Source organism: Achroia grisella, unplaced genomic scaffold, assembly GCF_030625045.1.
Source record: "Achroia grisella isolate CSIRO2021 unplaced genomic scaffold, CSIRO_AGI_Agris_v1 utg903, whole genome shotgun sequence".
Taxonomy (NCBI): domain Eukaryota; kingdom Metazoa; phylum Arthropoda; class Insecta; order Lepidoptera; family Pyralidae; genus Achroia; species Achroia grisella.
In genome coordinates this window covers 2,016,582-2,028,683 of record NW_026713061.1, presented here as the reverse complement: position 1 = coordinate 2,028,683, position 12,102 = coordinate 2,016,582, and the positions used below count along the sequence as shown (strand labels likewise).

The window sequence follows — 12,102 nt, the reverse complement described above, 5'->3', positions numbered from 1 at the left end:
AACCTTACAGTATTAATCTAATTAATCAACATACCTATACTACACATACCTTTGATATATTAGAGAGGACAGCTAAACTCGACCGCTTCTCTTTTTTAATGATATTCAGGAAATTATAAAAAAATGTATACATGTATATGTATACATTTTTAACATACATACAAACAAACAGATAATACAAACAAATAGACCCCTGTTTGTTTGTATTATATTATATATTATATAACAGGGGTCCGTTTGTTTGTATTATCATAGGTGTAACATATTATCCTCATATCTCTACAATGCATTGTAAACATATTAATGACCATAGCACACAAGCACCACCCCAGATCATACATGTACAGACTGACACCTAGGAAGAAAAGCGGTAGAAGAAGACGCAGTTACCAACTTATATAATAAACAAATTAGACGATATTTCTTCAATAAAGCTGTAACTTCTTTAATACATAAGACAATACTATACACACCATAAATTTACAATATTAATCTGTAAAATAAATAAGAAAAAAATAGCAGACGACAAGGTGAAAATACGGAAGACATCGCCTAACTAGACTTATGCCAACTTAATGTCGACAAAGGGGCATTTAATGCGTGGGTCAGTCAAGGAGAACTCTTCCCAGAGACTGAAGCCTTCTTGATGGCAATACAACATCAAATTAAGAGAGTACCGTAATACCCGGAATTATAAGAACATATTATAAAAACCATAATAAAAATGCCTAATACGTGTCCAGAAACTATCCAACATATCTATTTACTGATGCGTGCCAAACATAAGTTAAACCTGTACAAATATAGGCGTACTACATCATATCACATCTACATATTCAAACGTTCACATATAGCTAACGTCATTAATTAAAAACTTTCCGAACAAAATACCTTCCCTACAGATATACTATAAATTATGCAATATACAATAAATTATGTTATTTGTGCCATAAATACAATTCTGAAAGCCTGCAACTCTAAAGCCAAAACCCTACTTTGATCATGCCATTTTTACAGATCGAACAACTCATTGTAATAGATCAGGCATTACACTAATAAACAAAATTTATATTACTGGATACCTGATTGATATAGCTATTCCTAACACACATAACCTGTAAAATATTAAGCTTAAAAATATTAAAAGATACACAATTCAGTCATAAAACTCCAATCTCAAAACGTGATTTTGCCTGTAGTTTACTATTTGCACTACCTGTCGTAGGTTGATTTGTCTTGATAATTACTGTAAAGTTATATAGTTGTTAGTTGGTGTCCATAAACCTAATTTTTGTAGCAGGTAGGCGGACACCGTGTTCATCTGCTTTTTGAGACTCAAACCTGAGGTTATTCGGTCATAAATCAATATGTTGCATTCCTGCGGTCTGGTGCAGTGAGACACACGTGAATTTTCTACTAAAACGTAGTACCAGCATTGACAATTTTTGAGTTATTTTGAGTTAAGCCTTTTACTATTATTAACTACTCACAGCGGTTGGGTAACACGAAAGAATAGAATTTTAATAGAATTCACATATTTAAAAAAATACACATTTATATATATATATCTCAGGTCTCTTAAAATAGGAGGCAGAGACAACAAAAACCTAGTATTGTCTTCCATCCTTATCAATTCTTATACACAACATTTGTATTTTCGTTCCTTAACTTGTCTTGGGGCTAGACGTGATTCATTCATCATCACTCCTCTATAACACAGAATATGTTTTTTCTATTTCGTTTTTACTATTATATTTTATTTTAAACTGACAAACGACTTCTATAGATTCTAATCATACAACAACTTTCGTATTGGAGAAGAATAAGTTATAAAATAAATAAAAAAAGAATTTAGTTTTGTTAAAATATTTTATTTGTGAAACGTAGATAAAATCGATACAAGTAATTAAAATTCTTACAGATAATAAGTAACTTATATTTTTTACATAATATAATGAAAGTGTGAAAATTGTCTTACAAACTTTATATAACATTTGAACCATTCAACGAATGCTTTTCTACTACAACTTTCGTTGTACAGAACGTATCAACAGTCTCATACGCACGCTTTCCATGCCAATATTCTTTAAAATGGTCAATAACTTTATATAGATATAATAATGCACTATCTAATATATATATATACATATATATGTATATCTATACCAAAAACTTCGATTACTATAGAATTGACTCCATATGTATAGGTACAACGAAGTTTAAATTTGTATACAAGCTGACGTATTGAAATATTTAACAATTTAATTTAATAGATAATTTAAACTTTATTTCTGAATTAGGGTATATTTATAATATTATTTTACAGTATAGGAAAATATAGTAAAGCATAAATTATTTAAATATTCAACTTTTTCATTTAGCAAACAAATAACGTAGATGCACGTATCTACATTACTGTAAGTACAAATAGATTATTAATTTTCATAAAGATTCATAAATTTAGTCGCTACTTATTTACATGTTTAAAATACTCTTTATTACCCTATCATAGTTTGTGCTTTTAATATCACACCAGGGTAAGTAGCGCTTGCTGATTGGATGGAGAATGACTTCCGCATGAAATATTGTACAAGTGCTTTAAAATTTGCATTAATATATACTGTTCAATTATAATAATATTTTTGAAAATAGCTATTCACAAGTATTTTTACATACTTTCATTTACCTACCACTAAATTTAAAAGGCAAATAGTACTATTAATGCAATCGACAAATCGATTTATATTTATATGTATGTCAAAATCTCCGTGTAACAGAATTACGAAAGCCATGTGGATTTATGTAACACATTATTTAAGTACTTAAGTTTTACCTCCTAAATTGGAATATCCAAAAGTCTTCAAATTTGAAACATTAAGGCATTAGCATCATCATAGAAGACACAAACCTACAATATGCAGGTTATTAAAACAACTCGTGCTCCTTACACTCGAAGTTTTGACCCATAGTAGTCACAAATAATCGCACACGCACTTAGAAGTTGAAATAATTTATTTGAATTCGAGAATGTAATGCACTGCAAAATTATTAAAACTTTTCAACAATGTCAAATAAAGGTACACTAGCAAAATCGAAGTAGTTATTGACGAATAAAATATAGTTGAGTCATTTTTATTATTATAATTTTAAAACAGTAACTCAAAATGGATATTTGGTAACTGCCATTTTTTAATGTCACATTACAGTTTTGGCTATTTTGGTTCAAAAGTTTTATAGATATTTACAAGTAAATATTATTAATTTAATATGTCACGAATGCATGGCAAGATCTAGGCGGCGCGCGACGCGCGTGCGCCACTCGCCGACGCTACGTGAGCAGCTTGAAGAACATGATGCCAAGGGAAATATTGATGAACAGCACTAAAATTATCAGCTGCTGCCGTGAGAACCAGTCCTGGAAAAGAATTAAATATTATTATTTATTAATATTTGTGTTACAGTAATATTCATGTTCCAGTAAATTCAATATAACGGTATTGACTGACTACTACAGTTTAGCGTCCACTCTGCTACGTAACTATTGTACATATAGCCACGTTCGTAGCATCGTTCAAACATTGCCTACAGGTGACAATCTCGTAGCTACGTATCTACGCTTTTTCATGTATAATAAATGGGAGATACTTCGACGACTTTCTCATATAAATATTATAATATGAATATCTTCAATTACAACTATGATTAAATAGGTACTGATTTGTGATCCTACAAATCAGTCAACGATACTTATATTATTAATAATATACAAACGGAATAAAAAAAACATAAAAATAAATCCAAACAATATTCAATACATGTAGTATAAAATACAGTAGTCTTAATGAATAATTAAACTTGGTTTCTTTTTCAAACGGATCGAATCTAGAATTTCTTTTTAAATTAAATTAACGTTTTAACACTTTAGAACTTGACCGACTTTAAATAAAAATATATATATAAAATAATAGGTTATATATTATATAATATATAAAAACTAGATTTTAAATTAACAATCTTGTGTTGACTGTTGTAGTCTCTATCAGGTATTGAAGAATTTAATACTTATTGTTATGCACAATAAATAATCAAATAAATTATTATAAACTGATATTGCAAACTAAGAATTTGGGCAGTTAACCTGATCAAACCCTAGTAAATTGGTTTTTTACAGTGCAATTAGTATACGATGCACAATGCATCACTTAGATTCATTTAATTAATATTTTAATTTTAATTGTCATTGATAGAATTCACTTATACCTTAACTTGCGGACTGACTAAGTACAGTAATGGGTTTGCGCGAAGTTTTTCGGTTTCCTCGTGCATACGCCGCACTTCTTCGCGGCGCGCGGATCCCAGTGCTGATACCTCTTCACGGGACATGCCGCTACCGTCCATGGCGCGAGGCATACCCGCTACATCCGGTAAGGACTTCTTTCGCTGCAATGTCTGTGGTGTACTTAGCATCTGTAAATATATTTTATTTTGTAACAGCAAATTCTGATAGATTATAAAAAAAGCATAGAAAATGTTTAATAGAAGTATGGGAAATATTTTGTAGACTCTGTGAATATAGTGAATGTTAGAAATAAATATAAATAAACGTAAAAGTTATTATTTTTCTCTATATCGTAGCCTACATTTTACCTCTACTGGAGGCACATTAATCCAACTTTCAGAGGCTCTCCGAGCAAGTATAGCTGGAGAGCACATAAGATCATCATCTTCTTCTTCATCCCCCTGGTACCACATGGTGATCGAGGTATTTGACTAGCTACAGATTAGGTAGCTAAATGAACGGAGCGTTCGAAATCTCAGTCACAGTCCACAGTTTATTTCATTACATCATTATGGTAATTGTGAACACAACTCTTTCGATTGGATCGCGCACTGTCCTTAATCATTATAGACCGGAATTAACTGGGTCTTTTAATTCGAATAGAATATTAGCTATGTTTATCAAAATAATTGAATATTTTCAGTTATATATAGCAAGGAGGCGATTCGCGGAAAGCGGCAGCGAGTGACTGTCTCAATTTAGAAATAGAACGGGCTGAGCTGTCGAGACGAGCTCCCGTCCCGCCGACCCGCGGCCAACCGCGGTATCCATTCTTGTTGGATGCGACCGAACGCCTACACTACGTAATGTTTAATTAGCCTCACTACAATATCATAAGTACGATACTCTAACTTTACGGTTTATAAACTATGATTGGTGATCTGATTACCATTACGATATTTTATGGGTAAATATCATAGGAACTTCTTAAGTAAATTAAGTCTGTAGATAAACAAACTATGAAATGATACATGTACATATTTATTGAAATACAATATTTCTATTTGTTTATTTAGGGTGTTGAGTTATTCTCAGGTGTTTAGTATTTGTAAGTATAATAAATACAAATTTAAGTACGACATATGTATTTCATTTTTTTGAAAATGTGTAATAACGTGAATATTATTGGTTTTGATTTTAACTGCATTCTTAGCGGGTTGTGCGTTGTGAAATAGGGGACTATTTGCAGGACAGTACTTCGAGCAGCTTATTTTTTTACAGGGTACTACTATTTTTATAACAAAATTCATTAAAATCAATTCTACGGTTCAGTCGTGAGGACGTAACAGACGGACGTCAGAATGGCAGATGGCACTTTTTATTGGCACGTTATATTTTGGACAAATCACTAAATATTTTTATAAATTGTAATCTCACATAGATTATATATAATTACATTCTGATTTATATGTAATATTATAGTAAAGTTTCATTAACATATCGCATTTATAATATTAGTAAGGAAAAAATAGTATGTATAGTGATCTGCGGCTCTGTATAGTGCAACGTAAAATACTTTCTTTATTACTTTACTTATTCGTGAGTTCGACAAACTAGCGATACATGATATTTTATTCAATAGACCCTACATAGTGAATAAATAAACACAGACACAGACATAGTCGAGCTTTAGCGAGCTAGTATCTATCGCAAACTGATGGTACCGAATAAATATTGTATGATGGTTTATATTCTTTATATAAAATTATATTAAGTTACTAGCTTATCTTTATGATGATAGTAAATATCGTTACCAATAAAATTAAATTCTAACTTGAATTATGTTAATAAATCATTAAAGGGAGCGCATTGTTACTAAAGGTGACCTAAGAGATATACATTGCTAGAATCATGTCGGCTCGATATTTTAGCCCCGGAAACCATTATAGTTAATTCCTAGTGAACTGGGCAAAATGGTTTATCTTCGTTATTATCCTGTTTCTATAATCTTACACTCTTCTATAATTGCCAGTTGGCCATGCCCTGACCTGACCAGTTTACATCATTACACTTATAAAAAGCTGTCTGCGTGGGTATCTCTGTCTATCCTTAGTGTTTGTTTTTGGTTGTTGAATAAGGCAGTGATTTTACTGTATACGAAGAATGACATCTTAGTTCTCCAGAATAGCAAGGCATGAGTTACATGATAAATTGATATACTGACATCCAATATTACGTTAGTTATCACTTACCTTCAGATGGGCCGACTTCTTTGCCATTCTAAAATGCTTTCCACGTACACATAGGGAGTTAACACAAAGTACTTAATGGTATTTTACAATTTTTTTTTATGTGGTAAGTATATTAAGTATGCTGGAGATGCTGTTAGGTATACATTGCACATGCAGGGCCGTCTTTCACCTATTAGAGGCCCTGGGCACATTAGGATAATGGGGTATGGATATGATTATAGTATTAAAGGACTATTTTGTTAAAATCACAGATAACATATTATGTTAGAATAGACAGTCATTTTTTAACATGACTCTTTAGAAATGTATATCGGGATGCCCTACCTTCAAAACAAACAGGCAAAAATAATTTTAAAAAGTCGTTATATGATGAGGGGTTGAAGTTCTTGATAGACATTTATAAAAAAATAATAAAAATGAACAAATTGACTACAGTCGGTAAGTATTTGTTAAAAGTAAAACTGATTTTCAGGCGAGAGTAGTGTAGCTATCGGTTATCGTTTGGTAATGGAGTAGGGACTAGACTAGACTAGGGCACCCCAATCCATCGTGGGGCCCCTGAGCACGTGCCCAGTGTGGCCAGTGGGGAAGAAGTCTTATCGATAGGGACAAATTATGAAATAGTATAAAAATGTTCAGCTATTTCAATTAAGGTAACAGGTTCAGCTATTTCATATAAGGTACCAGTCAGTATTTGGTAGGTGAATATCAGACAGGCATGGCGCCGTAGTTGTCCGAAATAACATTGAGTGTGGGGACGTACTATGAGCGTCACTTGACGTACATAGTTTAGAGCTTAGTGCATGTATGTATATAGGCAATGGTCACCGCTTAAAATCAGGTTGTCTGCTTACTAGCCATCATTCGAGTAAATACGAAAACAACAACACTATTAGGTAAATATTTTGGAATATCCAGTGGTCAGTATCTCTTAAATACTAACAAACATTTAGAAGAAAATGATAAAACATGTCGAAGGAAAGAAGAAATAAGCAATTATGAAATATGATAAGGGATAAATGAACATCAAGAAATATTTAATATGAATGAGAACCACAATCAATGATGTCATTCAGTAATTTTCAGGACCAAAAGTACTTTGTTCCGTACCTACCTATTCCAAAAATAAGAACAATATGATGAAAACTGTAGATATACAGTAACTTGTCTATAAGCACAAAGTCAGTTTTTTTTGTAGTTGTAGTTTTTCTGTAGTCGTTACAAGCATATTGCATTTGAAGAATTACTTACTAATGAAATACACTAAAAATGACTACCAATAGAAAAAAAAAAATTATAGATAATTAAATTATAACAATAGTAAAACAGGTGTATAACAGGAATTTTCATTTAGAATTATTTAGCGAGAGAATGATCAATATTTTAAAAACAGTACTTAACTTACCGAAGGAGAGAAGCCATGTCATTTCATTATAATTTTATAAAAAATATAATTAAAAGGTAACAATAGTAATAATTTAAAAAAATATTTAACCGATGATGATTAAGTCATTTTGGAGGAGAGTTTAGATTGTTTTTACTAAAAATAAAAGAAACTGGAACTGGTACGTTACAGTCATATATGAATATGGATTTTAGAAATCTGAGATAGAAAAATCACTATTTTAAGAGCTGTAAAGTATGAAAATTGCAAAGAAATGGCATGTGGATGTGTGGCAATGTAAATATACACTGAACCCTTTAACAAAAAAACTCTTTATCTTGACAAAAACCCAGCTACACAAGGAATTGTACTTAATAACACAGAAATGACTAATAATATCTACTATAAAGTAAATAAATACATAGGTAATAATACTTTTGTACATAATATTATATTATTCCTTCCTAAAACCCGTGTTTGCATAATTATATTTACCAGCTATATATACAGAAGACGATTCAATTATATATGAAAAAAGCATCTCGAGTCATGCTACAACATGGAAAGAAGCTACTTGTGATTATGAATTGCGTTTTTGAATTAATTGGGAAAAGAGTAAGAAAGTGATTGTGAAACGATTGAATTAAGTAGAGAAGTAGTTATTCAGAGCACACTCCCGTGGCAAAAATGAAATCTATTAAACAAGATATATTAAAGCTATTTTATATATATATATATAAAACTAACATATAAATGTATTTTAAGTATATAAATAATATATTATTTATACCTACGAAATATTACGATAAAATATAATACGATTAATTGCTAATGCTATTTAAATAATAATGCATATATAGTGTACTATGCTTTTCTAATATAAACTTACATTATAATTAAATAATACATACCTTACGTCCTCCTCCTCCTCCTCCTCCACCACCTCCTATCATAGGGGCTGGTGGCGGTGGTGCTGGATTCTGTGCCACATATAGACTCTCTGTACGTTTTGGTTGATACGGCGACGGCGATATTTCTTGGCCCAAAGTTCGTTTTCGTAAAAGAGATTCCTCAAAAGGTATAGAATGTTCTCGGGATCCTGCGCGTGATATTGAACCTCGACCTGAGGTTAAATGTCCATTTCCAGCAGGTGTCGCAGCGCGGGAGGCAGGCCGCGATGCCGCTGTTGTCATAGGTGCTGGTTGCGGCGCTACGGAGCCAGCTCGTGACCCAGTGCCAGTCGTCGGTTCTACCGAAGGCTGTCGCGACCGTCGTCCATATCGATCTACACTTGAATCTCTACTAGGAGGCCTTTTATAGTGATCGAAATAATCGATAGTTGGTCGCTGTCCAGTCGTCGTCTGTCGAGGATCACGTATTCCGTTGCTCTCTTGTTCCATGGGTGGACCTTGTCTATAAGATTGGTTGTCCACTGTGGCTTGCCGATATAATTGTTGATCGGGAGCTTGTCTATATCCGTGTTGATCCAGTGCTTCTCTATAAGCTTGAGGATCTGTAGGTTGTCGATAAGCTTGTGGATCTGATGCCATCATTTGACGGTCGAGTGGTCCTTCAGAATGAACAATCCCGGTACGAAACTCATTTCGTCCGTATGTTGCTGGTCCTCCATCAATATATGTTTCTTGTGGATGGTTAGTTGGCTGAGCAAGAACGCTCTGTCGTCTAGGACCAATTTGAGTAGCGTTCCACTCTTGTTGCGGTCTTTGATTAGGAGTCTGTCTGATAGCCGAAGAAAGTCTTCGTCCTTGATTTATATATTGTTGACTACTTTGATCCATACCTTGTTGACCCTGTAAAGCGTCCTGTCTGTTTAGACGGTATGCTGATGGTGGTGCTTGCTGACCACCACTTGCAGTAGGTCCGTACGTGTTAACTTCATTTTGCAAATAAGACTTTTGATTATCTGAAATTTGTGATTGTGTGTTCGCTGATGCCCAATTATCTTGATTTGGGTTATAATATTGGTCATATGGAGGTCCTAGTGCCCGATTGTCTGTGTTATAATTAGAATTATTTACAAGTCTTGGATCTACAGGTTTAGCATATTGTGTATTCGGAAGCTGCGTCGATGGTCGTCTTGAAGGCATAGCATTGGGAATTTTATTAGTATGTTGAATTTGTGAATGCATCGGAGGGATATGATTTGGAATGCTCTTTCCATCCAAGATCTTTTCAGATTCTTGTGATACCGGTGACGTAATTTGTGTATCGTAGGCCTTTTGTCTATACTTTTCTCTTAATCCTATTCGGTCAAAGCCAGGGTGCTTAAAATCTGGTGCGAACTGTTTTGCAGTCGCTTGTGCATTATCACAGTCATCTTTTGCTTGGTCCGCTGCTTCGTCAGCTTGTTCAGCTTTACCTCGGGCCGTAGCAGTTCTGCAATAAAAATGGATATGAAAAAATATATTATACCTAATAAGGTATTATAATACCATTTCATTATTTCTTGTTTTTATTTTAAAGAAATTAGAAATACTAACCTAGAAATAGCTATATCTCCTTTTTGTAATGCTATTTTTGATGCACGTTGGGCTGCGTTAACTGCTGAATCCACCCGTTCTCTGAACTTAACGGATCGCATAAGGAACATGTGTTTCCGCTTCTGGCTTGTGATGAGTACATTGTTCTTGTATTTGCCTTCTTCCCTCGTGCCATCCCGAAAAGTGGTTACACCGTATCCATATTTTCTGTTTCCAAGCCATTCACCTTCATATCGGAGTCCGTCGCTACGTTCACTAACTCCGAATCCTGTACGTTTATCGTTTTTCCATTCGCCCATATAAGTTTCCGTTACGCTTTCATCTAAATGTTCATCCTACACAAAATAAAAATATTTAGTCGATCATGATAATGATGATGACAGATTGAATGCATTTCTAAGAACATAGACAACATATATATGATATGTTGTCTATGTTCTTAGATATTGATATAAATATTATAATAAATTTATATTTTATTTTAACTAACTTAATATAAATTTATATAGATACTTTCGTTTTTCTACTATTAATAATTTTAAAATATATATTAATATTATGAAAATAGAAGATTTAGTTTGTAAGAGCTTCATAGGTAGATAATTTTTAGGATTAAGTCTTAAATATTATATCATACATTATGTTCTCTCGATGAGTACCTACAATAGATATCTAGGTATTGCTCACTTTGATTTTTTTATGATTGGTATATTGAAATAAAACAATTTTGCTTTTGATCACTTATGCGTTGTACGTGGTAAATGATGGCAGGGTAAAGTGCTTACCTCTACAACGAAGCTAGCATTTGAGTTTGTCTGTAGAGAGGCATGGGTCATAGCAGAGTGAGAGCTTTCTACCGAAGAGACCCAAGAGGAGCCTGAGCCCCCGGAGCCTCCTGAGCGAACGGAACCTGTGCCACGCTTGTCCAGTTCGCCGGCGCTGCGCTGCTTACGTAACTTCTGCAATACCAGATAAATTGGCTAAATATGTTGATAACCCCACGTCAAATATCAAATTGCATTGCGCATTGGATTATTAATATGACTATCATCGCCTAAATACTGTACTTTAATAAAGTGATATAAAACCAGCGTGCAAGACTTTGGTTCAGACTCCTCTTGTTTATGTATAATAACCAAAACGAAAAAGATGGTGCAATAACTATATGTTTAAAGTGATATACTATTAAATATTAGTAAAAAATATTTATAAATTGTCATAATACGTAAAAAATCAAAGAAGATATAGTTACCTATTATAATTTTTAATATGAAGTAATATAGAAGAATATAATTAAAGGGAAGGGACCTAAATGTACTCAGATGACGCCGGAATATATCCAAGTCAAGTATTATTTATTTTGCTATATTTACATTTCTATAAATGTAACTTTCTCAAATATGTAGTTTATGTGATTTAGTAGTTTTATATCAATAATAAAACATTAATTTAAATGCATATGAATAGTTCGGTGTGACCATTGGGTTACCTATAGCCTAGGTAACCATAGGTTGCAATTAGATAAAAAAAAATGGTTTTAACTGCATACGTGCTTATATTTTCAAACGACAACTAACAAAATTTGGTACTCATTCGATTGTATTTTTTTATATTACATGTCTAACTCAAAGTAAACAAATAGCGGAAGCTATATGGCTTACTACCACCTTCTAACTAAATGTTGCC

At 32.9% G+C, this 12,102-nt stretch overlaps 1 protein-coding gene across 2 annotated transcripts in view; it reads right to left on the bottom strand.

The window, feature by feature from the left end:
• Positions 1 to 1,864: 1,864 nt before the first annotated feature.
• LOC131853543 (junctophilin-1) overlaps positions 1,865 to 12,102 on the bottom strand; it is a 31,033-nt gene continuing 20,795 nt past the window's right edge. Inside the window, exons 4-8 of one of the 2 annotated variants that reach the window (XM_059204462.1) lie at positions 11,202 to 11,375; positions 10,417 to 10,751; positions 8,827 to 10,312; positions 4,261 to 4,467; positions 1,865 to 3,415 (exon numbers count right to left, since the gene is read on the bottom strand). In XM_059204462.1, coding sequence (XP_059060445.1) covers positions 3,329 to 3,415; positions 4,261 to 4,467; positions 8,827 to 10,312; positions 10,417 to 10,751; positions 11,202 to 11,375 — 2,289 coding nt within the window. In that variant the 3' untranslated portion in view covers positions 1,865 to 3,328. Of the gene's footprint in view, positions 3,416 to 4,260; positions 4,468 to 4,647; positions 5,112 to 8,826; positions 10,313 to 10,416; positions 10,752 to 11,201; positions 11,376 to 12,102 lie in introns of those variants that run through there. The other variant, XM_059204463.1, reaches the window with a different exon arrangement.